The 27,890-nt window shown below is 42.3% G+C and overlaps 1 protein-coding gene across 1 annotated transcript; it reads left to right on the plus strand.

The window, feature by feature from the left end:
- On the plus strand, positions 1 to 27,398 carry colgalt1.S (collagen beta(1-O)galactosyltransferase 1 S homeolog). The gene is given in 12 exon segments (NM_001095154.1): positions 1 to 262; positions 7,085 to 7,195; positions 10,529 to 10,646; positions 10,768 to 10,902; positions 11,076 to 11,280; positions 12,323 to 12,442; positions 15,574 to 15,650; positions 16,601 to 16,707; positions 24,325 to 24,457; positions 24,547 to 24,674; positions 24,947 to 25,153; positions 26,394 to 27,398. Coding segments are annotated over 12 exon segments (1,836 nt in total). The 5' UTR covers positions 1 to 35; the 3' UTR covers positions 26,662 to 27,398.
- Positions 27,399 to 27,890: the final 492 nt, after the last annotated feature.

Here is a 27,890-nt window from a genome sequence, read left to right on the forward strand (position 1 = left end):
ACTGTCGCAGTCGCTGAGTGACCGGAGCCGCCGTTATGTCCCAAGCCGGTGTCGAGCGGCTCCTGAAGGGGCTCCAGATATTGGTGCTCGTGCTGCGGCTCAGCGCCGGGTACTTCCCGGAAGAACGATGGAACCCGGAGTCTCCGTTCCGCAGTCCGACCGTCCTGATCGCCGTGTTGGCCAGAAACTCCGAGGGTTCCCTTCCAGAGGTGCTGGGAGCGCTGGACAGGCTGCACTACCCGAAGGAGCGGATCTCTTTATGGTAAGAAGCTGCTCTGTGGAGCATGATGTTTAGCGATCTCTAGTCAACTACAACTCCCACAATCCCCAGTTATACTTCTCAACAGCTGGAAAGACTCAGGTTGAGAAGCCTAGTGTGTGATTGGTAGAAAAGTCTTCAGGGTTTCCCATTTGGTGCTCTGTCTCTGGAATGTGCACATGCCAACTCTATCTACACTCTCTCTCTATACACAATCTCTCTCTCTCTCTCTCTCTACTCTCTCTTTATACACGCTCTCTCTCTATACGCTCTCTCAAACTCTCTCTACACGCTTTCTCTCTATACACGCTCTCTCTATACATGCTCTCTCTCTATACGATCTCTCTCTATACGCTCTCTCTCTCTCTATACACACTCACACTCTCTCTCTCTATATACTCTCTCTATACGCTCTCTCTTTATACACTCTATATATACACACTCTCTATATATTCTCTCTATACACTCTCGCTATAAACTCTCTCTATACACTCTCTCTCTTTATACACTCTCTCTATATATACACCTCTCTATATATTCTCTCTATACACTCTCTCTATATATTCTCTCTATACACTCTCGCTATAAACTCTCTCTATACACTCTCTCTCTCTCTCTATACACTTTCTCTCTATACTCTCTCTATACACTCTCTCTATACAGCGCGTATAGAGAGAGAGTGTATAGAGAGAGTGTATAGAGAGAGTGTATAGAGAGAGTGTATAGAGAGGGTGTATAGAGAGGGTGTATAGGGAGAGGGTGTAGAGAGAGTGGAGAGAGAGTGTGTAGAGAGAGAGAGAGTGTGTGTAGAGAGAGAGAGACTGTGTAGAGAGAGGGCGTATAGAAGGAGAGGGCATATAGAGAGAGAGTGTATAGACTAGACTATCTATACACACTCTCTCTATACTCTCTCTCTCTCTATACACCCTCTCTATCTATCTATTCTCTCTCTCTCTCTCTCTCTCTCTCTCTCTCTCTCTCTCTCTCTCTCTCTCTCTCTCTCTCTCTCTCATCAAATCAAATCAAATGAGCTTTATTGGCAGGACTAAATACATTAAGCATTGCCAAAGCAGGTAGAGGGGTGAAATGGGTGGGATTAGGGGAATAGAGGGAAGTCCGATCTCTCTCAGTTTATGACAGTCTCTTACATATTGTGCAGCTATTGTTACTGTCAGTGCCTCTTCTCCCAGTAGGAAGTGGAGTTTCCTCTCTTCTTTTATGGATGTGAAGTCTTGGATGTGACTGGGGAATCTCTGGAAGTGGGTGTCCCTCAGTGCTGAGTATTTGGGGCACTGTAGCAAGAAGTGGGCCTCGTCCTCCATGGCCTCCTGGTCACATCGCTGGCACAGTCTGTTCCTTCTGGGTCTGTAGGTCTGTCTGTGCCATCCCAGTTCTATCTCCAAGTTGTGGGCACTCAGTCTGTACATACTCAGGATCTGTCTGGCTTTGGGGTTCTGTAGCCTTTCCAGATTTTGTGTTATTTGGCCCTTTGTCCGTTGGTGGGAATCTTGGGTGGGCAGGGTGCTGATCAGTTATTTCAGGGTGCTGATCAGTTATTTAAGGGTGCATGGTTTGCCCTGGGTCTGGTTGTTCAGCCAGGCTTTATGGTGGTAGGTCATGGGGCTGCTGTTCTGTAGGTGTGTGCAGTATGAGAGTGCCCTCTTCTGTATGGCAAACAGTAGTGGAAATGTGCCCAGCTCAGCCCGACAGGCAGAATTTCTCTCTCTCTTTAACCTTTCCATGTGTTATTGGGGTGTGGGCGGAAACCAGACGGAGATGTGTGTGTGTGTGTATATATATATATATATATATATATATATATAATATCAAAACAGGGGGGTTGTGGGAGCACTCTAAAGGCTTTAAAGTATATATATAAGTATAATAAATGCTATTGCATAAGTACCCAAAACAGGGGTTATTTTGTTACAAAGTTATGATCATAAAATTGATAAGCCACCATACCACGTCAAGGTAAACCCCGAATGGCGGTCCCTAACTTGTTTTATATTTTATGTGCATTTTAGCATTACCTGTAATCAATGTCCATTGAACGCTGTTTTTTCACTGAGGGCTAAATCCTCCCCAGCCAGCAATCAGGCTTTTAAAGGAGAGATATTCCCAAAACAAACGCCCAATTTTAAAAGCATAGGATCACCACTAGTTTAAATGGGGGGGTATGGGGTGCTACAACCACTGAAGCTATGCCACAGCTCCTGGCTAAATATACAATATCAAAACAGGGGGGTTGTGGGAGCACTCTAAAGGCTTTAAAGTATATATATAAGTATAATAAATGCTATTGCATAAGTACCCAAAATATATATATATAGACAAATACAAGATTCCTCAGCACTCAACCCATTATCAATATATTTAAGACAGAGACATTTTGTGCATACTGCTACTGAAAAATGCCTTACCCTTTAAACAAAACAGGGATTGTTTGTCCATATATTGCAATATATTTAAGCTGGCCAACTAAGTCAAAGTCATCCCATATCTGGCCAGTCCTATGCTCAATTTTCATCTGATTCATTAAGAATTCTATGGTTTAATTATACATTTTATAAAAGGGACGAATATGTTTTACCTGCAACTTACTAGCTGCTTTCAAAGTAAAACTCCCAAACTTGGCTGCCCTTTTATTAGACACCAGTGGGATCACCTGAGTTGGAGGAGGTGGGAGCTACAACATGGAGCTGGTCACTGCTCTTGTAGAACTCTTGTAGAACTATAACAAACAAGGGAAAGTTGTGCTCACCACTAGTTTTTAAAAACATTAGGCGGGGGTGCATATATATATATATATATATATATATATATATATATATATATATATATATATATATATATATATATAAAAGTGAGCAGGTTTATTCAATCCGACGTTTCAGTTCCACACAGGAACTTTCTTCAGGGAAAAAATATATATATATATATAGTGAATAAAGTACCCCCTCTTGTAAAATATAAGGATATTATAAGTTACCAAGGAGTTTCATGACCATATAAAAACACAAGGCCGAAGTCCGAGTGTTTTTATACAAGTCATGGAACTCTGAGGTAACTTATAATATCCTCATATTTTGCAACTGGGGGTATGTTATTTATTATAATACACATGTTTCAGTGAGTCATGTGACCGAAATTACATCAGAACTCGCCGTTTATAACTGATGACATCAGAACTCACTGTTTATAAGAATATAATTTACAAGATATTCATTATTTTTCATTCATATTTGTGTATTATATACTGTATATACCCCTTGCATATAATTCCCTGGCTGTAATGCAACACCCCTCTTCCCCCCAACCATGCCAATTTAGAAGCATTACATAATGTTTCTGGGAGTAGCAGACCTGTACAGTGTTGGGCTGGGACACCAGCGGCCCACCCAAACGCCTTAGACCAGCGGCCCACCCAAAAGCCTTAGACCAGCGGCCCACCCAAACGCCTTAGACCAGGGGCCCACCCAAACGCCTTAGACCAGGGGCCCACCCAAACGCCTTAGACCAGCGGCCCACCCAAACGCCTTAGACCAGGGGTCCACCCAAACGCCTTAGACCAGGGGTCCACCCAAACGCCTTAGACCAGGGGTCCACCCAAACGCCTTAGACCAGGGGTCCACCCAAACGCCTTAGACCAGGGGTCCACCCAAACGCCTTAGACCAGGGGTCCACCCAAACGCCTTAGACCAGGGGTCCACCCAAACGCCTTAGACCAGGGGTCCACCCAAACGCCTTAGACCAGCGGCCCACCCAAACGCCTTAGACCAGGGGCCCACCCAAACGCCTTAGACCAGGGGCCCACCCAAACGCCTTAGACCAGGGGCCCACCCAAACGCCTTAGACCAGCGGCCCACCCAAACGCCTTAGACCAGCGGCCCACCCAAACGCCTTAGACCAGGGGCCCACCCAAACGCCTTAGACCAGGGGCCCACTCAAACGCCTTAGACCAGGGGCCCACTCAAACGCCTTAGACCAGGGGCCCACTCAAACGCCTTAGACCAGGGGCCCACTCAAACGCCTTAGACCAGGGGCCCACCCAAACGCCTTAGACCAGGGGCCCACCCTCAGTACTATTACTCTTCCTCTCCTCACTCAACCTCTATTCTCCTAGTCTCTTTTCTTTACATACTATAATCTATAATTCCATCTATTTAGCCTATTTGTTCTCATAGAAATAGGGAATGGCCATGAAATAGGCCAAATGTTTAACAGCATGAGGGGCCACTGACACCTGGGCCCCACTCTGAGTTTTCCTGGTATCCCGGTGGGCCAGTCCGATACTGGACCTGTAAAGAAATAGAATCACAGGAGTGAGAGAGACTTGGGGAAATGACTACAGAAATATGATTTCAGTGGTACGTGTAGTCAGAACCAGCAGAGTAGGATCTTGCTTTTTATAAGGGGTTCGTTGCATATTCATTTCTCAGGCATGATAGTTTGCAGGGGAGTAACAAGTGAAAGACAACTGGCCCTGTGGCTGCAGTGCAACCCCAGGAATTAAAAGGGCCGCTGGCAGGTGCTAATTTAGCGTTCCCTCATCTGCCCATGTGACTAGTGATTACATGAGGTTTGACATAAACATAACATTGGCTCATTGTGGTTTTCAATGAGCTAAATTATAAAGTCTCTGTGTTGAAATCTTGAAAAGCTACTGAGGACAGTGGCAGAGCGGAACATTAAGGGCAGTTGCAGGAACAAAATCACACTTGGATACTTGCTCAAAGCCTCCATACCCCCCCAGACACCCAGTGTATCAAATTAATTACAATATAATGTAATGTTGCCCTGCACTGGTAAAAGTTCTGTGTTTGCTTCAGAAACTCTACTATAGCCATGGGGGTAGTCATGCAAGCTGGAAAAGAGGAGAAAATTCACAGGTTACACAGCAGATAACAGAAGCCAGGTAAAACACCATTCTATTCTACAGAGCTTATCTGTTATCTACTGTGTATCCTGTGCTTGAATGGCTGTCCCCATGGCTACACAGCAGCTTGTTTATATGAACTATAGTAGTACTTATCTGTTATCTACTGTGTATCCTGTGCTTGAATGGCTGCCCCCATGGCTACACAGCAACTTGTTTATATAAACTATAGTAGTACTTATCTGTTATCTACTGTGTATCCTGTGCTTGAATAGCTGCCCCCATGGCTACACAGCAGCTTGATTATATAAACTATAGTAGTACTTATCTGTTATCTACTGTGTATCCTGTGCTTGAATAGCTGCCCCCATGGCTACACAGCAGCTTGATTATATAAACTATAGTACAGTTTCTGAAGCAAAGACATAACTTTTACCAGTGCAGGGCAACATTACATTATATTGTAATTAATTTGATACACTTTAATTTTGTAGTGTCTGTTCCTTTTGTTGTCTCATCACTTCAGTTTTTATGGGGCACAACCCATATTCACTGTAAGCTTGATAAAAAGGGGATGTATTGACCCTGTTTCTACAGAATATGTGGAGGACTGGAGGTTTGGAGCAATTTTTAAGACCGGAAAATGGAAGGAAGTTTTATTATTTATATAGCAAGAGCATATCTAGCAGCACTTTACAGAGATTATACATCATTCACATTAGTCCCTGCCCAGTGGAGCTTACCATCTGAGGTCCCAATCACATCCACACACATTAGATATGCAATTTTATATGGAGCCAATGAATGTGTCTGTATGTTTTTGGAGAGTGGGAGGAGCCGAGAGGAAATCCCGTGCTGAAAATACAGATCATGCTCTGGCCACTATCCATCCTGGAACACTTGCTCCAGTGTTGCTGAAGTTTTATATTCATACATAGCAGTAGAGCAGTTCTCAGATCTCTGTGGATCTGGTGCAAGCTCCAGCTAAGTACAGTTATGAGCTGGAAATATTGAACTCCAGTTCAGTTGTCTGTTTGGAAGCCTCTCTAGCCAGGAATCTTGAATTCTTTAGTATTTGTTGTAGGGAAAAATGCACTTGCCAAAGGAAATTGAGAACATTGTAGGTCTGTTTGTGCATCTCCCAGTCTTTCCCAGGGAGCTCCTTGTGTGATGGTGACAGATGCATGATTGTGCTGGACACAAGGACATAGTTGTGTCAGTCAGAATTGCCGCTGATATGCATCAAACTCTACATACAGCAACGTGCAACTAGTGCTTTTTGACTGCAGAAATGTTCATGTACTTTTAAAGGAGAAGGAAAGCTACCGTAGCAGTATATTGCCAATAGATCAGCCACAATAGTGCAAGCTATAACACTATATTTATTCTGCAGACTGCTTTACCATACCTGAGTAAACCGCTCTAGAAGGTATCTCTGTTTGTATAGAATAGCAGCTGCCATATTAGCTTGATGTGACATCACTTCCTGCTGGAATCTCTCCCTGCTCACTCATAGCACTGAGCTCCGATTACAGCAGCGGGAGGGGGAGAGAGAGTAGCACACTGAGCATGCTCAAGCCCAAGCCCTGGAGGTTTAAGCTGAAAACAGGAAGTCTGATACAGAAGCCCATGAGTACACAATAGAAGGAAAGAAATGTGATGTTTCTTTTGACAGAGGAGTCGGAGCAGCATTACTTTGAGGGTTTACTGGTGTATTTATATAGACCTTTCTGATAAAACTTAATTAGTTTTAACTTTTCCTTCTCCTTTAAATATAATTGCTTCATTGACAAGCATACCAACACAGGCTGCTGTCTAACCCCAGAAGTGGGCATCAGGACTTTCCTTGTGATTGAAGATGACACCAGCCTAGTTCCTTGTTGAGTACTTTAAATAATAAGGAATTGGAAATAATATTAAGATACCCTTTCTCTTTCTTCCCACAGGGTTGCCACAGATCATAATTTTGACAATACGAGTCAGATCTTGCGGGAATGGCTGATCAATGTGCAGAATCAGTACCACCATGTGGAGTGGAGACCGCAGGAGCACCCAAGGTACTGGAGATATTCCAAGAGTCAATAGAGATTAGGTGCCGGTACATGATTATGTTGCCCCAAAGAAAAGTAATCAAATCAACTGGAATCCATTGTTCTATGTTGTGGCCTACCATTTTAGGTGGCGTTGGACACTGGGAGGCAGTTACTGCTATATATTAGTAGGAAGGAGTCTCCATTGACTCCTCTATTGTCTCTTCAAACCAGATTTGCAAGATCACATCAATTATTCACCCCAAATGTCACACTATCTGTCCTTAAGCCTAGTCCTTCAACCCTTGCCAAGATTCCTCCAACAACTCCTCTTGCTTTGATAGAGTCCAAGAGTTTTCATTCAACCTCAGTGGCACAGCCTGTCTTGGTTTTACCCATGATTCCTTTCACTGGTGGAGCCACAGAGCAGAACACATAATTTTTTCCTATTTAGAACTTAAATGTTGATCTGCCAACCCCTGTGTGCACTTCCTATATATACTCAGTAAGATCAAATGTGCCTTCAGCGAATAACACTCAGTCATGGCTGTGTGCTTAATTAACTTTAGTTTAATTAGGTAATTTAATAAGGTAATTAAACTTTTTACCTAATTAACTTTAGGTATGATGTAGACCGGGGGTCCCCAACCTTTTTTTACACAAGAGCAACATTGTAAAAAGAATTGGGGAGCAACACAAGAATGATGTCCTGGGTAGTGTAAAATAAGAGCTGTGATTGGTCATTTGGAAGCCCCATTAAAACTGGCAGCCTACCGGAGGCTTTACCTAAATTAGAGCCAAGGTTCAAGTAAAAACAAACAAAGCATATTGTGTGATATTGTATGTAATATACCACTACTTAGGGGGTTATTTATCAAAATCCAAATTTTTTCTGAAGCCTGACCAAACTAGAATCTACTATTTGACATTATTTATTATTGGGATCAGGGAAAAACTTCATAAAATCGAGTGAAAACCCGAATTTTTTTTCTAGTTTTTTCCCCGAATCATGACTTTTTCCCAAAAAGCTTGAATTCTTGGATTTTTGCCTGAAATAGTTGGATTTTTTGGGCTAATTCCAGTGCAGACCACAAAAACTTCCAAATAGGATAGGGATATCTCCCATTGACTTACAGTATATACAGCATCGGCAGGTCTGAGATGCCGGATTTTCGTGATCTGCATTTTGGCAGCATCGGGCGTTAATAAATCCCGACAAAATTTTGTTTTTTTTCCACTAAACATTTGGATTTTATAACAAAACTTGACTTTAATAAATAACCCCCTTAGTGTGTTCAACTTAACACTAAAATAGAAGACTAAAATAGCCATTCCTATTTGAAAGATAAAACGAGGCAGAAGAGGAAGGCAAATAATTAAAAAAACTATAAAAAAAAATAAATTTCTAGGAATAGGACATTTTATAACATACTTAAAGTTAAATTAAATGTGCTTCATCCGTTTAATCTCGTTCTACTCCAGCAGGTGATTACATTACTTTGTACTGAGCAGGAGCCAAATTGTGAAGTCAAGTCTATAAAATCCTTTTTTTTTTTTTTTTGGTAACAAAAGTAGAGAAGGGGAAAATAAAACAATGTGTAACATTCGATGCAATTGGCCGACCAGATTGTAATTGCAGCCCTCGGTCTGACTGATCTCAGTGTTGTAGTGAATTTATCTCACAATCCCTTCAGCTGTTCAGCTTCTCCCACAGAAGGATTCTTCTGCAGCCTGGCTCTCTTTATCTTTAAAGGAAAACTAAAGCCTATGAAAGAAACAGTTTGATATGGCAGGGGATAATTGCTTCAGTAGGGCAAGATGGCGATAGTTGTGCACAAAGGAACCTGGTTAGTTACCCATGGCAACCAATGTTATTTTTGCTACCAGTCTTTAGGTGGCCATAGACGTAACAATTACGATCTTTCTTGGAAAAGATCTTTCCAAGAAAGATAGTTCATTTCAACACACACGTGTAGAGCTGAATCGTCAGTTATACATACAGAAACAATAGAATTCTACCTGTATCTGACAAATCAGCACTAACAATGGGCGATGTTCGGGTGGGCGCCTGATCAATATTTTCCATCCAGCCTGATCGACGAACGATCGACCGTTATCCAAGTCTTCTGCTGATGTCGGTCGGCTCGTCTCCCACCATACACGCACTGAATATAGTACGAAAATTTTTTTGTACGATATTATTGGTGCGTCTATGGCCACCTTTAGCTGCAGCTGCCTGCTAAAAAAGCAAAAAGCTAAGCACTGCTTGGTTGCTATGGGTTGCTGCCCAGTGCTGGTAATGCTTTAATTCTGTATTGCCCTGCAGTTGTTGCAGTACAGCTCCCAGCACCCTCCAACACCAGAAGTCAAGTTGCAGTTCAACAGCAGCTGCATGACTATAGCTCACACAGTTCCACGTTATTTCTGGCCCAGCAAGGGAAGCCACAGACTGCAGTTACATTGTTCACTGCACAAAGTGCAAACATTTCATTACTAAATATCAGGGCTGGAACCAGGGGGTAAGCACAAGCGGCAAGTGTCTATAGCGCAACTGTGGGGGCGCTGGCACATGCCTCTTTTGTCACCTACTCCTAGTCCGGGCATTTGTCCCCACTACTGCCGCTTCTTCCCTTTAGTCCTCGATAGTGATGGGTAAATTTGTCCCGTTTCACTTCGCTACGAATTTCGTGAATTTCAAGCGAAACTGGCAAAAATTTTGCGAAACAGCGATTTTGATGCCGGCAACAATTGACGGCGTCTAAATGGGAGCTGGCGCCAAAGTTGACGCCGTCACCAATTAAAATAATGGCCGTCCGCTAATTGTCGCCGGCATCAAAATTGGCACCGGTGGCAAAAATTTTTTCGTCAAATTCACAAATTTATTCACTGGCGGCGTAATGTGCAAATTCACCGCAAATTCCCGTCTGCCGAATAAATTCGCCCATCACTAGGTCTCGACAGTAAACCCTCTCCACCTTCGCAAGTCAATGTGCGTATGCGTCAGCTCTTATAATACATAGGAAAAGACTGTCCAGCACCTCCTTGGTTGTACCGTACCAACATAATCAAGTCTTTGTTGAAAGTTGTGGCGTAAATTCCCATCTCCTTCCTCTCCATAAAAGCTTCTACTCTCATTCCTCAATGGGCCCTTATCCTGCTGGCAAGTGCTAAACTTGCACCACCATTATTATACTTTATTTATATAGCACCAATGTATGCGCTGTATTCTTACACAGAACTAGATTAGAACTGGAACAGTCAAACCTGTCTTCTACCCCCCCCCCCCCCCCCAAATTGTTGAACTCTCCTTCCATTAACTGGAATAGAAAACCTTTATAAAAAATGTGTATTTTTGTCCAGGTGGTTCAGGGACGAGGAAAGCCCCAAGCACTGGTCCCATTCTCGGTACGAGTACGTCATGAAGCTACGGCAGGCGGCGCTAACCTCTGCCCGAGAGATGTGGGCCGATTACATTTTTGTAAGTAACCCCCTCCCCCCCGATTGGTTGACTATTGTTTGTCTGGAATACGAGTACAACAGGGTACAATCTGGTGTGTAGAGGGGCCACCAATGAAGTTCTTTTATTCTGTTCCGCATAGTTTCTGGATGCAGATAACCTCCTAACAAACTCCGAGACTCTGAATCTTCTCATAGCAGAGAACAAGACTGTGGTGGCCCCCATGCTGGAGTCCAGGGCAGCGTATTCTAATTTCTGGTGTGGCATGACAACCCAGGTAAGAAGGTAGTCTGATTGCTACATTCACTCATTTGCTTGGTTTATTTCTGGTCACTTATTTGCCCCATTAGGCTTCCTTTTGGCCGACTGTATTGTTGCATCTCAGTGTCCCCTCTTTCTCTGGTTTAAACGGAGGATCCTGAGCTCCCTTTCCTTCCTATTTTCTGATAGGGCTATTACCGGCGCACTCCCGCCTACATGCCAATCCGCCGTAGAGAGCGCCAGGGTTGCTTTCCCGTCCCCATGGTTCACTCTACCTTTCTGATAGACCTTCGTAAGGAGGCTTCCCAGCAGCTGGACTTCTACCCGCCTCACGCCGACTACACATGGGCATTCGATGACATCATCGTATTTGCATTTTCCTGCAGGCAAGCAGGTAACTGATGCTCTATCTGGGGTGTTTGACACGGGGTAATGCAGGGTTATCCCATTCAGAGGGAAGGGGTGTTACTATAGGATGTCTTACAAAGTTTCACTCAAGATTTGGGCATCATTTTTAAAAGCAGACTGGTGAGTGTGTTTAGTGAGTCCACTGTACATTATGTTTGGATACCGTAAATCAGAAAGACTCCTAATTGCACTATGTACTTTGGCAAAAATAAAATAAATGCAAGTTATAAACTAAATGCTAATGTGTTGGGAGTTCCCTTAACTGAGACGGATCTAGGGGTTTTTCTAATTCCAGGCAGTGTCATTCTGTGACTACTAAAGCAAATAAAGTTCTGTATAAAAAAGTGCATTAACTCAAGGGATGAAAACATAATTCTGCCTCTTTATAGGTCCCTGGTGAGGCCTCATCTGGAGTATGCAGTTCAGTTTTGGACTCCAGTCCTTAAGAGGGATATAAATGAGCTGGAGAGAGTGCAGAGACTAAGTGCAACTAAACTGGTTAGAGGGATGGAAGACTTAAATTATGAGGGGAGAGGGGTTGTTTTCTCTGGAAAAAAGGCGCTTGCGAGGGGACATGATTACACTTTACAAGTACATTAGAGGACATTATAGACAAATAGCAGGGGACCTTTTTACCCATAAAGTGGATCACCGTACCAGAGGCCTCCCCTTTAGACTAGAAGAAAAGAAGTTTCATTTGAAGCAACGTAGGGGGTTCTTCACAGTCAGGACAGTGAGGTTGTGGAATGCACTGCCGGGTGATGATGTGATGCTGATTCTGTTAATGACTTTAAGAATGACTTGGATGATTTCTTTCCTATTCAAGGCTATTGCGATACTAAAATCTATAGTATATATAGTATTATATAGTGTATGACTATATATAATTTATGTGAGGGTATGCAGGAGTGTGTATATGGATGCTGGGTTTCATTTGGAGGGGTTGAACTTGATGGACTTTTGGTCTTTTTTCAACTTGATCTAACTATGTAAATCTGTAACTAATTCCTCATTCTTGTATTCCTCAGAAGTACAGATGTTTCTTTGTAATAAAGAGATCTATGGCTATTTGCCAGTCCCTCTCCGTTCTCACAGCACTCTCTTGGATGAGACGGACAACTTCCTTCACACCAAGCTGGAAGCCATGGGTGAGTTTGATCAATCTGCCACATAGGTCACTGCTTTTAAACGGTGGTTGCTGTTTGTCTCTTGGGTAGGGGGCCACAGAGCAGTGGGTGGGTTGGGGCTCAGGCTGAATGCTAATAATGGTGGTCTGTAATTTTGTTATGAGTTTAGGGGATTGTTCAATAAATAGTGAACAAATAAGGATTATGTTATGCCGGGCTAATCGCCCCCTAATTGACAAACTGCTTCTGACCGTGTCTGCACCCAGGAACCATAACGTTGGCCTGGGTACAGGCACATGCAGCATCCCGATTGATCCCGATAAGCCCCCCTTATGACAGGATTGGTGGCTTGGGAAGGTAAAACAAGCAAAGACTTTGCTACTCTGTCAGGTTACGGGAAGCTTAACTGGGGAGCTTCCTCCATTCCACATTAGATTTGAAGAGGATTCAGCATATGACAGAATCCGGAACTTATGCATCTGAGCATCTCAATACCTTCATTATTATAAAAAAAATTACAATGCATTATGGGATCCAAAAGATTTGTGCACACATACTAGTGATGTAAGACTACAGCTTGTCAGATAGTATGTTGGCAAGTGCCACTGCACTAGGTGTCTGCATTAACCCTTTCCCTGCCAGAGTTCTCCCAGCTACAGAAACACCACTTCCACTTTTAAGTGACCTTATACTGCATTTTGGGCTTTGCAGTCTTTTCATACATGCGAGTTCTAAAAGACTGTAAGGGCATGGGCAAACTGCTTCTCTCCACCTGAGGAATTTTAATGGGATACAACGTCCTGAAAAATGCAAAAGCAGTTATTTTCAAGTCGATCTCCACTCCACCGGCTCAATGTAGCCGCACGCTGGCGGCAATTGTGCATTTAAGTGCGAATACAGGAAGCTGGAGATTTTATAGGATCTAGTGATGAGCGAATTTATTCACCAGCCATGGATTTGCAACGAAATTCTAAATTTCGGCATGTGCAAATTTCTTCGGCCGTAAAAAGAAACACCCATTGACTTTAATGCATTAGGTCAGTATGTTAGTCTGTCCTATCCCGGAAAGTGGAGCATTGCAAGTAATCCAGTGGTAACGGCAGCAGTTTACTGTCTCTTTCAGATGTAACAACTGCCCTGATCTGAGCAGAGACCTCACTGTGAATCATGGAAAATACAATCCTTTTGTTCTTCACAGCACATATAAAATGTAAACCATGTGTAACAGCTATTCCGGTGATGCAATGGCAGCAGGATTCATTTATGTAGGAGTAGGAAGCGAGCTGAAACTGCAGCATTATTGTAATGCTTAGAGCACTATTAAGTTCAGAAATTGCAGTAAATGTCAAGGAAATAAACACACACACACACACACTATGGCTTATAACACGTACTACTTTATTAATGAAAATGGCTAGTGACAAACAATCCTAACCAATACACACAATGCTGAGTCTACTTATAGTGAATTAAAACGGTTAAACACTTAATACTTAGCTTCGTTTAGCAGGTGAAGTTTACAGAAGAGCTGCAGTCCTTGCACAAAAGTAGAATCTCTGGGCCCCTGGTTCTAAGCACCTTCCATGCAAGATCACTTGTCCAGGTCCTTCAAAGTCTTCAGTGAGATTCCCCTGAGCAGTCCTGTGCAAGCTCATTTCTTGGGTTTACTCTACCAAATCAAACTTCACAACCTAAACATGCTAACTCCTCCTGTGCATTAGGGACCTATCAGGACAAACTGTTGATCCCTCTCAATATTTTCCATATACTCCCACTTTGGTGTGAAACTCTTGGCCCGAGTTGTGTTTACTGTAAGAAAGACATGGAGCTGAAAGTCTGTTGGCCACTGTTTACAGATAAACAAAATCTTCTAGAGAGCAGGCCCCGAGTTTGTTGATCATTGCCTACAGGAAACAGGCCTAGCCCAGAGTCTATTCTCTTATAAATCAATGCCTGTAGACTACTGTATGAAAGTTTCACTTCATTCCAGAAAAACATCATAGTTTTCCTTTGCACTACAATTATGTATTATAATAATGTACTACATTGTTTAGTCACCTCGGACTTTCATGGCTTGTATATAATCACTTGACCTCTCTTATGTATATTTTTAAACTCTATGTTATGGTCCTAAGAGGATTTTCCAGGCCTGCTTGATGGTTTGGCAGGCCCCCAAAAAGGCCCCATTCATGGGCCAATAAGCTGCTGGCTTTGTCTGGAGAGGATTATTTGGCAGATATTAGTCTGTTTAAAAAAGCCCTCCAAATACCGGGTTTGTGTCTATAACCTGTCAGGCTTTCCTTGACTATGAACTACTATATAAAGCCCCTAAATACCAGATTTCTGAAAATAAAACTGTCCGGCTTTCACTTAACTACAAACCAGCATATATTTCTATTCCTGTGATAACATATAAAGGACTCTGGTAACTCATGAACATAAGAGTTTATTGTCACCACAATTAACTAATACAATTACAAGTGTTCACAGTGTAAATGAAATCCCATAATGAAGCCAGCAAACAACATACAAGGCTTATTTAAAAGGTTTATTCTAACTATTGTAACCTCATATCTTGGTGCGGGTGCATTTGGGGGCAGATTTATCAATGGGGAAAGTTATGTGTATCAGAGATTATTGAAGAATAAATTGAATGTATAACATTCAATCGAATACAAAAGAATCGAATTAGAAATAGAGAAAAAATAAGTGAATGTCAGGAAGGCAATTAACATCTTCAAATGGTTCAGTGTATCTCTGTCATTGACTTGTACATGAACTTGGCAGGTTTTAGGTGGCGAATATTCTAAATAGAACTGTTTTCCATTTGAATTCAAGTTTGTGGTTTAAAATGAGTTGTTTCTTTAATGTCTTGTTAATAAGGTTAGACTGCCTTCATTGTGCTCCTATTCTGACTGGCAGACAGTATGATTTGATTGTTGGCCAAGCAGGCAGATTCTATTGTATATTCCCGGCTGTAGGGCACAGACTGGTTTGTGTCTAGGGAGGAAGTTTCACATATTCGCAAAATGCAGAACCACAGCTCCCATTTTCATTGTATTATCTGGGTTGGATTTCAGTGCTAAAGATTCCCTGTGATTGATCTTGATGCTTGTTTAGTTGTCATTCTTACAATTTAATTTGTTCCACAGTGAAGGGCCCGCAGGTTCATCCATCAAGCTTTGTAACCATACCTAAAAAAGTCCCAGACAAGATGTCTTTTGATGAGGTAAAAACTCATGTTTTCTTTGGTCTTATATATACATAACCAATATTAATTACTGTTTTACGTGGTATGGGTGGTTGTACAAGGCATAGAGAGGGCAGAAGCCTTCAGGGCCGGGCATATGAGCTGTGCCATCTCTACGAGCAGAATGTCATGTTTCTCTCTTCTTCCACGGACGTTTTCTTCTTCGGTTGACTTGTATTCCTATTAAAAAGCAAGATTTATTTTTTGCATGAAAAAATCAGCTGCCCTTTCCAAGGTTTGTTTGTGAAAGTTCTCATTCATCCAGGTCATGGTATATCTATAGAAATAAGTCAAATCAACTGGACTTGCTGTGTTTTTTCTTGAAGACGTTCCAGTTGGATGACTGGTGAAACATCTCCAAGAAAAAAACATAGCAAGTCCAGTTGATTTGACTTATTTCTATAGACTTTCCAATGTTTGGTTACACCCATGCCGACATGAGTTTGAACAGTTGTATTTTGGTAGGGCAGCAACTTGCTGTAAGAACTTTGTTTTAGGCTATGGGCACACAGGCTGAAGGGCTCCGCTCCGCTGTGTATTTTTGCAGAGAAGCGGATTCACTTTGTGTCCCTGCTCAATTGATTTGAAACTGCTCCGCTTGTATGTGCACCCGCCCACAGCAGAGATCAGCCTGGAGATGCCTCCTTTCTTGTATTTGGGCCGACCTCCTCTTACGCTCCAATGCGTGTGTAAGCACCCCGGCTGATCTGATTCAAATCAATTGAGCAGGGACAAAGACGTGAATCCACTTCTCTCAGCCTGCAAAAACATGAAGGCTGAAAGCAGCGGAGCCATGTGCGTACAGCTTTAAGGGAATGCAATGGCCGTTAGGCAGATATTTCATTGAGAAGAATAGTTTTTTTAAGAGTAGGTCAGGTAGCACATAGAATAGTGAACAGAAAAGATAAAGTGCTCTAATCCACTTCCAGGTCTTCCTCATTAACCTGAAGCATCGGCAAGACAGGAGGGAGCGTATGAAGAGAACACTGTACGAGCTCCAGATAGACTTTAAGCTGGTGGATGCCGTGTATGGAAAGTGAGTAAAGAAATCAAAGGCCATAATTATTCAGTCCAGTGTGTGCACCAGGTTTTTCTTTATGGTAATGGTTTAAATACATGCTCCAACATATAGAAACTGCTACCAAACCTTTACCTTCCTTCTTACTGTACCAGCATTTCAAACACTGGCACATCTACTTCAAGTACAAGGAAAGAAATACATTACATAAGCTGTAGCAGAATATTTGGTACTTTAGCAGCTGGCTTCCATATATATACATACAGCAATGGCAATTTGGCACTACTAAGGTGCCACCCCTAACTAGGGTCAGGGCCTGGGGAGCTTGTGACAGCAGAGGGGCCGATCAGGCAAAAGGGATTCTGTTGTGATATTTTTTTTAAGTTGTAATATTGGTGTGTAGGTGCATCTCAGGTCATTTTGCCTGGTCATGTGATTTCAGAAAGAGCCAGCACTTTAGGATGGAACTGCTTTCTGGCAGGCTGTTGTTTCTCCTACTCAATGTAACTGAATGTGTCTCAGTGGGACCTGGATTTTACTATTGAGTGTTGTTCTTAGATCTACCAGGCAGCTGTTATCTTGTGTTAGGGAGCTGCTATCTGGTTACCTTCCCATTGTTCTGTTGTTAGGCTGCTGGGGGTGGGGGTTGATAACACTCCAACTCGCAGTGCAGCAGTAAAGAGTGACTAAGTTTTTCATAGCACAAGTCACATGACTGGGGGGCAGCTGGGAAACTGACAGTATGTCTAGCCCCATGTCAGGTTTCAAAATGAAATATAAAAAAATCTGTTTGCTCTTTTGAGAAATGGATTTCAGTGCAGAATTCTGCTGGAGCAGCACTATTAACTGATGCATTTTTTTTAAAAAAATTTCCCATGACAGTATCCCTTTATGAAAGGTTGAATCTGTTGATTTTTAGCAGGCCACTTCCTTTTATTCCCTTGTTTTCGGCCCTACAGATGAGACTTATTGCAAATCCTGAGCCCGTATAAGATAAATTGATTTGATTTTTTTTTTTGCTAAACCCTCAACGCCCTCCATTCTTTTGGTTTTGCAGAGTGTAAGGTTTAGTCTTTCCGACTTGCAGGCCATTTAATCAGCATTCTGTAGATACCTTCACTGTGACCCAACAAACACTACGTATACGTTGGGGAAGTGGCTTTGCATTCCAGTGCCAAGTCTGGCCGTTTTCCAGGCTTAAGTAACTGTAGCCAGACACAGTCTATAAAAACAGTCAGGACATGTCTCGCGGGTTAAACAGCTGAAGATCAGATTATATGTTGCCTTGGATTTTCAGTTGGCACCTGGCCCTTGCTAGTGAAATGGATCTGTGCGGATAGCTTGTAGAACGGCAGGGATATAGGAAGTACATGCTTTTAATTCATGCTTTTTTCATCATATTATATGATTAATTTTACACATCTCTAAAAATGAGCTCATTTTCTGTTATTGTCTGGGCCAGCGAACATGAATTAGGCTGGAAATAGAGCAGGCGTGTGCAGCTGTTCTTGTATCACAACAAACAACAACTCATAGCAGTATTAATACCCATCATATAGGTTGGGGCATTAACATTGATCCAGCCACTCTCCTGTGTGTTATTTGGCCATGCAAGCATCGGTAGGTTGGCCTGCTATTGAGGATCTCAACTGTTCAAGGGGAAATAAAGTCTAAAATAGAATAAGTCTAGAAATGTTGTATTTTGTATACTAAACATAAACATGAACTTACTGCACCAGAAGTCTAATAAAACAAATGATTTATGTTTTCAAAATTGGCACAGGGGGGTTCTATGCCATTTTACTTCAGGACAGTATTGATCCCGTAAAAGTCGTTGCCTTGAAATGGTCCCTAGACCTTCCCCAAATAGAGGAGGATGCTTGGAAAGACATATTGGATCAAACACCAGACACTTCCATTTCAGTACGGGACAGGTATATTTGCACCAAATTTTTCAACAGGGTCTATCTGACTCCGCATAGGCTGTCGCAGATTTACCCCGGGTGCCCGGATATTTGTGTAAAATGTAATCAAGATGTGGGCACTTACATGCATGTTTTTTGGGATTGCCCCAAAATACAGCGCTTTTGGTCCGAGGTGTTAGGGGTTGTGGGTTCTGCTGCAGGACTGCCGACCATACGGTCTCCTGTCTTTTGCCTTTTGGGTCACGCTGAGGGACTAATGCTAAAGCCAAATGAAAGGCTGTGCTTGCTACAGCCCTTGCACTATGCAAGGAAAGACATTTTAATGACCTGGAAAGCTGTGGAAGCCCCTACGCAAGTATTTTGGAAGGCATTGGTAAATGGGAGTCTCCCAGGACAAAAACTCGCCTATATTGCACGGGGTTGTCCAGGCAAATTTGGTGAAATTTGGGATGAGTGGCTATCTAATGTTTGAATATAATGGTGTCCGAGAATGCATTGTACGCAGACTGAGATTTTTACGATGTACTTGATTGCAGTGCTCAGTCTGGCTAATCTTAGCTATTTCTTCCCCTTTCCCTTTTCTTCCTTCTTTTTCCTGCCTTTGCTCTCCTTCTTTTTTATAATCTTTTTTTTTTTTCTTATTGTTAATGTGAAAATTGCTCAATAAAAAGAATCTGATAAAAAAAAAATTGGCACAGGGGGTCACCATCTTGTAACTTTCTAAACATCTTTGCAAGACCGAGACTGTGCACATGCTCAGTGTGGTCTGGGCTTCAGTTGGGAGGTTAAGCTTAGGCATCGTCATAAATGATCAAAACAGCACAAGTATATCTGCCAGAAGCCGATACAGTAAGAATATACAGACTGCACTGAGTCTGTCGATACAAATCGCCACACAGTCACCGGCTGCTCTACAGGGAAACAAACAAAGCTGCTCGCGGGAAGTAAGGTGGGGGGATCCCCCCCCGGGGCTCCCCCCCTGCTGTATGAAAGTATGATCCTTTCCCTGCAGAGCAGTTGGGGACCATCTGAAGTTTCTTATCTGCAGCTGTCAAAGCCAGTAAACTAAAGGGGGATTTCACTGCATACAGTCGGGTTTATTATAAAAACTGTACACATTTTTTTAATTAAAGTATATTGGAGATAGGTTTCTTTTTCATTAAAGAAAGTAAATATGGGATTTTATTTTTTTGTCTTTACATGTTGCCTGCTTTTGGCCATCTCTAGCTCTAATAATTTAGTGGCTTTTATTGTTGCAGTATTAAAGGGGTTGTTCACCTTTGAGTTAACTTTTAGTATGATATTCTGAGACAATTTACTATTAGTTTTGATTTTTTATTGTTTGTGGGTTTTTGAGTTAAGCTTTTTATTCAGCAGCTTTCCAGTTTACAGTGTTGGCAATCTGGTTGCTAGGGTCCAAATTACCCCAGCAACCATGCATTGATTTGGATGAGAATATGGAATATTATTCAAGAAGGGTTGGAACAGAAAGATTAGTAATAAATGTAGCAATAATAATAAATGTGTAGCTTTAGAGAGGACTTATTGTTAGAGGGGATCAGTCTAGAAAGAATCAGGAGAAGAAGACAAATAATTAAAAAACTATAATAAATAAGGATCAGTTGAAAAGTTGCTTAGAATTGGCCATTCTGTAACATACTAAAAGTTAACCTGAAGGTGAACTACCCCTTTAATTCCCCTTGACGGAGCAGTTGTTACAGTTTCAGTTGTCTTTTTCTTGCAACTTCTAGCCTATTTACATAAACTATAGTAGTGTTTCTAAAGAAAACGCATAACTTTTACCAAGGCAGGGCAACAGTACAGAATATTTTAATTACAAGTATGAGATCTGCTATCCGGAAACCCGTTATCCAGAAAGCTCTGGATTATGGAAAGGCCATCGCTCATAGTCTCCATTTTATCCAAATAATCAGAATTTTTAAAAGTGATTTCCTTTTTCTCTGTAATAATAAAACAGTAGCTTGTACTTGATCCAAACTAAGATATAATTAACCCTTATTTGAGGCAAAACCAGCCTATTGGGCGTATTTAATGTTTACATGATTTGTTTAGTACACTTAAGGTCCAAATTATGGAAGGATCTGTTATCCGGGAAACCCCAGGTCCCTAGCATTCTGGATAACAGGTCCCATACCTGTACTTTAAAATGCTTTTATTTTTAGGTGTTATTGTCTTTTAATATTAGCGATTGTAATTATCGGAGGTGTCTAACGTATTGAAATAAACAGGAATATATGTAAGGCTGTTATTTTCTTTTCATGCTCCTGGAATGAGCCCATCAGTTCTCTATTTGGATGAAAGGTTTTTTTTTTTTTTTTAATTTCTTTGTAAATATAGTATTTTCATTTCTGGTGGAAACCTTTCTATCTGTCTAGCGCTTAATCATTTATGTACTCCAGTCTGTTCCATCACATATTTGAATTCTCTGCTGTGTAAGAAACTTGGCAAACAAAGCAGCAGAGTTATGGGAAAATTAAAGATGGAAAATAAACTTTTTTTTTTTTGTTCCTTGTTCTTGGTAACACTTTGTTATTCTGTAAACACATTTACCCAAACCCATTGGGCTTTTCCTCCTCCAGACGTGTGTTCTGTTCTCTGCCTTGCACTCGCTCTGCTTTCTGTTACCAGTCTGGGCTGTTTATAGCTTTGTTGGGTATGGGATCCATTATCCGGAAACCCATTATCCAGAAAGCTCCGAATTACGGAAAGGCTGTCTCCCTTAAGACTCCATTATAATAAAATAATCCAAATTTTTAAAAATGATTTCCTTTTTCCCTCTAATAATAGAACAGTAGCTTGTACTTGATCCAAACTAAGATATAATTAATCCTTATTAGAAGCCTATTGGGTTTATTTAACATTTAATGATTTTCTAGTAGACTTAAGGTATGAAGATACAAATTATGGAAATGTCAGTCATCTGGAAAATCCCAGGTCCTGAGCATTATGGATAATGGCTAACAAACCTGTATAATTCATTTACAGCCTTACAGAACATTTCTTTTTTTGAAGGGGTCAGCGACACCCAAAGGCAAATAATAATACATTGATAAAAAATTAATGTAAACCAATTAAAAAGCTGTTTAGAACTGTCCATTCTATAACACACTAAAAGTTACCTTAAAGGGGAAGGAAACCTAGTCGGCGCAAACCCCCCACCCCCCTCCCGTTTGTTGCCCACCCTCCCTCCTCCCCCCTGGCCTACCCGTCCCGCTGGGCAAATGCCCCTAATTTGTTACTTACCCTTCTGCGCAGGTCCAGTCCAGGGAGTTCACAGATGACATCTTCTTCCTGCTTTGAATGGCGCATGCGCAGTAGGATCATTTCGCCGGTACGATCTACTGCGCATGCGCCTGACTTTTGGCGCATGCGCAGTAGATCCGTACCGGCGAAATGATCCTACTGTGCATGCGCCAAAACGCCGTTCACAGCAGGAAGAAGATCGCGTGGAACAAGATGTCGTCTGTGAATTCCCTGGACTGGACCTGCGCAGAAGGGTAAGTAACAAGTTAGGGGCATTTGACCAGCGGGACGGGTAGGCCAGGGGGGAGGAGGGAGGGTGGGCAATACACGGGAGGGGGGTGGGGGGTTTGCGCTGACTAGGTTTCCTTACCCTTTAAAGGTGAACCACCCCTTTAAGGTCCTACACTGTATATAACTGTTGTCCAAGTTATGACCCTACAACTGTTGTTAAAGGTAGTTTCGTTTTTTTTTTTTTTTTCAAATGGCTTTTCAGTTTTGCCTGCCTGCAATCCGTCCTGTGACATGTTACAGTTTCTATAATGACTGAACTCATATTGATTGACCTATTTTTAAGCTCATGCCCTCTCTTTTTCATCCTGACATTAAGCTTTGCCTATACATCGGCACTTATTGGCTGCTGACTCGGCCGCTCTTGCCGGCCCAGAATGATGTGGAAACGGATTTTTTTCCGATACTGGAATTATAGGAGTGAGTGTAGCACAATAGCAGCAGTTCAGAGGCCCTTATTTGGATCATTACGGTTTGCAGCCTGTCCAGCTGTTTATAAGTAATTTCCAACATGCTCGGTGTTTGGATGCCGTTCAGTAATGTTCTGGCAGGAAACGCTGTTCCGGTTGTCCGGATGATTTATTATAACAGCCATAAGCCTTTCCCACTCCTCCTTTAATTCCTCTTCCTGTCACCCTGTCTGGCTTAAGGCTTTGATTCCATCAGAGCCCATATGGCTTACTCACATTAATATGGAAATAGTGAAGTCTGGTCTACTCTGTGTTTCATACTACATCATGTCGGGCTTCATTTATATGTGGGTAGGGGGCAGTTGGGGAAGTGGATTAAAACTTATTTCTACTGTTAAGTCCTGGTGACGTGACAGAGAGACAGAAATCGAGCCATGCCGGCGTGTATGACAGGCTTTATAAGAGCCGATGTGACAGTCTTCTTCTTACATTTGTTTAACTGTAGCAATGAATACAATTAATAAAGAAGGGTGATGAAGGAAGATGGTATTATTTATGTCATTAAAGAGACTCGGGTTAGAGTCCTGCGAGAGTCTTATCAGGCAGACCCGTGCCCAACCCAGATCCGCAGACCTGCAAGTTGACCTCCACCCACTATGCCCAGCCACTACCAGACCCAGCCCGCAAACAGCTCGCTTACCACCCAACCAGATGGTCGCTAAAACCCGATAGTGCAGTCAGTTTTTACTTGGAAGTTCCATAACTTTTTGCCCGGAACTGCCGAAGGGACCCTATTCCGCTACCACAAACTCAGGAGAGGATAGGAGGGACCAGTCCTGCAACATAGCCGGGTACCCAGACGGGTTAACCACGGACTAGCCACCCTAAACCCAACCACCTTGCGGGTATTCCACAGGTAGCCAATCCAATGCAGGACTCAGGCTGCACTGGAGTCTTGCTGTACAGAATGAGAGCTGGTTTGCTGGAATTCTGCAGAATGGACCATGTCTGCCATCTGCTGTTTTTTGACTGTTTATGGGGAAACCTGTGATTTGGACCCTAGCAGTCAGATTGCTGAAATTGCAACCTGGAAAGCTACTGAATAAAAAAATAAACCCAATTGCAAATTGTCTCAGAATATCATTCGTTATGTCAGGGTGCCCAAAAGGTAGATCGGGATCCAGTGTCGGACTGGGCCAGTGGGATACTGGGAAAAAACCCGGTGGGCCCCGGCCCTCATTGGACCCCACCCGCCCAGACCATTTTCCCCGGCTGATCTATAAAGAAATAAACTGGCGCAATGTTTCCTTGCATGCTCGCACAGCGTCCCCATGTCAGCTCATACAATCGCTGAGGGCCAGGGAATTGGAGGTTGGAAGGGGACCTCAGGGGACTGCCCTGAGAGCCCTTCGTACCCGGTGGGCCACCAAGTCTCCAGTGGGACCTACTGCTCTATGTCATACTAAAACAATTCAAAAACAACCCCTTTGATTTCTTGTTGAACCTAGTGAACTAAGGTTGGCTCTGGTAAGTATTATAACTGGCTGCATATACATTGAAACCTCATGACCGTATATCAAATCACACCATATCCAATAACTGCTGCTCTAAAATAGTGGTTGATACCTATGAGTTATGATTGATTTTTAACTCCCAGCAGCAGTTTTAGGACCATATTGTCTGCCCCCCCCTCTTGCTCAGGAGTAAATTCTCTGTCATGGCTCTAAGATTATCTTTTTCTTGCCCAGGATGCTAAATCAATCCAATGTCACCGAAATGGGCATAAAGATGCTCCCTGGCTACAAAGACCCGTACCATGGGCGCCCTCTGACTCGCGGAGAGATGGGATGTTTTCTCAGTCACTACAACATCTGGAAGGAGGTGAGAAGCAGGAGATACATTTAATATCATTCTGTAAATGCAGCCTTGTAAATGTTCTTGTGTGTGAATGGATATATCTGTCTCTGTAGATCTCCGAACGCAATCTGGAGGTTTCGGCAGTGTTGGAGGACGACCTTAGGTTTGAGATCTTCTTTAAGCGGCGGCTGCAGACGCTCCTGCATGATCTTGAAATAGCCAAACTGGACTGGGACCTCATGTAAGAGATAAGCCTGTGGAATAAAGCTGGCAATATGCAGGCCAATAAAAGCTGCCAACTCGGTCCCGTCAGAATGTATGTGTCCAGACTGGGCACAGAGCCTCTCATTTTGGGGATCTCCCCAAATGATTTGATTTGGCAGTGTAAGGCTGCCTTAAATCTTGGCATTATCTCTGGGGGTAGGACCAGCAATAGAAGGGATGGGGAAGTTCCCTTGTTGCTTGCTGTACTGTGGGAGATTCAGACTTACCCTACTCTCTCTCCCTCTGTAGTTACCTGGGCAGGAAGAGAATGCAGGTTGATGAACCAGAAGAGCCTGTGCCAGGGGTCCGTAATTTGGTGGTATCGGATTATTCCTATTGGACCCTCGGATATCTGATCTCCTTGCGTGGGGCAAGAAAGCTCTTGAATGCCGAACCTCTTGGGAAGATGCTGCCTGTAGACGAGTTCCTGCCAGTCATGTATGACAAGCACCCCATGTAAGTTACATGTTGCCCCGTGCACACATATTCACTGCTATAATATCTAATCCATGTTCCTCTCATGCTGCCACAAGTTCCCTGCTCTGTAACTGGAGTATAATTTAAAGTTTACTCCAATTACCATATTTTATAATTCAGGAGTAGAGCCAATTTGTCATACACCCTTGCTTTTTAGCAAGAGAGGAAACACAGGGTTATGGAAGATAGCTCATCGTACAAGTTGCTTCAGGGACTGGTCCATTGACATTTTGGAGTCAGGAAGGGCACCTGTTGGGTAAAAATGTTATTCCCAACCAAAGGTGCAGGCTAATAGAGCTCACATTCCAAGTGGAGTTAACCATAGTTTTTTTAAAAAAAATAAATAAAAGCCCCCCGCCAGCGCTACGCGGGAGGGAGCTCCCTGTGCAAGCAGCCATGTCCGGTCACTCGCATGTGCATAATAAAAATGCGAGTTTCCAGCTTTCAAGCCCATCTCATCTTTCTATTGAGGCCTATTCATATTCCAGTGGGTCTCAAGGGTAATTTTAAATCGAATACCCAGATTGCTGAGACCGCAAACTAGAAAGCTGCTAAATAGCTAAAAACACAAGTAAAAAAATGAAAACCAATTGCAAATTGTCTCAGAATATCACTCTCTACGTCCTATTAAAAGTGAATTTAAAGGAACAGTTCAGTGTAAAAATAAAAACTGGGTAAATAGGCTGTGCAGAATAAAAAATGTATCTAATATAGTTAGTTAGCCAAAAATGTAATGTATAAAGACTGGAGTGACTGGATGTGTAACATAATAGCCAGAACTCTAATTTCTGCTTTGCAGTTCTCTAACTCTGAGTAAGTTAGTGACTTTAAGGGGGGCCACATGGGACATAACTGTTAAGTGAGTTTGCAACTGATCCTCAGCATTCAGCTCAGATTCCAAAGCAACCGTTCTGACCCATGTGCCCCCCTCAAGTCTCTGATTGGTTACTGCCTGGTAACCAATCAGTGGAAACCAAGAGAACTGCAAAGCAGGAAGTAGCATTCTGGCTATTATGTTGGATTTCCAGCCTTTATACATTACATTTTTGGCTAACTAACTATATTAGAAACATCTTTTTATTTTGCATAGCCTATCTATTTACCCAGTTTTTATTTTTATATGGAATAATTCCTAAATGGTGAACAACCTCTTTACCAGGTATGGGAAGTTATGTTTTTAAATCTCTGATGTGTGGTTTTTTTTTTCTTCTACCTGCAGCTCTGACTATTCCTCGCATTTCTCCACGCGAGACCTTCGGGCCTTCTCGGTGGAGCCTCTCCTTCTGTATCCCACCCACTACACTGGAGACAAGGGCTACATTAGTGACACAGAGACCTCGGTACTGTGGGATAATGTGACGCAACCCACTGACTGGGACAGAGCAAAGTCTCGCAAGACCCATCAACAGGAAAAGCTGCGCAGCGAGGCGCTAAATACCCCCTCCATGGGCTCCCCTTTTGATAACACTGCCCGGGATGAATTATGACCGCAAAGCGAGGGACGTGCCAGCTCGCTTATAGGAGAACCAGAGGATCATGGACTGGAAAGGCATGGAATCTGCCACCCACCTTCTACACCTACACACACTGTCAGACACACTAACCTAGTGCAAGATCTCCGCTGACAATTGAGCAGCCTGACCGCAAGACAGACAGGGTGCTTGATTAATTGTTATAATTAATAATATATTTGGATGAACAAAGGGGACAACTCGAATGGCAGCTTAGCCTTCTGTAGACAGAAGACACAAAGAAACTAAACCAAAGAAACCAAACCAAACAGTTCTTTTAAGATGATACCGCGGTTCATGACCTACTGCCACATTACTAACCTTTTGCTTTAATGTCTTTTATTGACATCAAACTCTTTATCTGAATTATGGTTAGCAGTTTGTTTATTATGGAGATTGGCCAACATATGAAGCATATAATGTTTACAACCAGAATAGCAATTGCTTCCTTTGGAAAACAAACAGGTTTGGGACCTGTTAGCTAGAATTCTCAGGTCCTGAGGTTTTCCCGATAAGAGTCTTTTGCATCTCCACGGGTTAACTCTAATAAAAAAATAATTAACACATCTATTAAACCAATAGGATTGTTTGGCCTCCTGTAAGAATTAAAGGAAAAGTATACCCCTTAAACAATGTAGGTCTCTATAAAAAGATATTGCATAAAACCGCTTATATGTAAAACCCTGCTTTGTGTAAATAAACCATTTTCTTAATAATATACTTTTTTAGTAATATGTGCCATTGGGTAATCATAAATAGAAAATTGCCATTTTAAAAAATAAGGGCCGCCCCCTGGAAAGGAAGGATTCACTTGCACACAAGCAAAACATACATGTTAGGTCACATGAGACAATTAAAAGACCGAGTTCTGTCTTTTGCTTCTTCCTGTTACAGTTAGAGCTGCAGTATTTCTAGTCAGGTGATCTCTGAGGCAACACACAGACCATAACGAAATGGTGGCTCAAGGCAAGAGATGTAAAAGGGCAATATTTACTTAAATATATTCCAGTTTGGTAAGATTCTTTTATATGTCTCTTAATTTGATGTAAACTATCTGTTGCTTAAATATTCATTTTGGGGGTAACGTTTTCCTTTAATTATATTTAAACAGGGATCAAATACAAGGTACTATTTATTCTATTACAAAGAAAAAGGAAGTCATTTTTAAAAGTTTGCATTATTTGTTTAAATTCGGAGGAAAGCAA

This window comes from Xenopus laevis, chromosome 3S (assembly GCF_017654675.1).
Source record: "Xenopus laevis strain J_2021 chromosome 3S, Xenopus_laevis_v10.1, whole genome shotgun sequence".
Lineage (NCBI taxonomy): Eukaryota > Metazoa > Chordata > Amphibia > Anura > Pipidae > Xenopus > Xenopus laevis.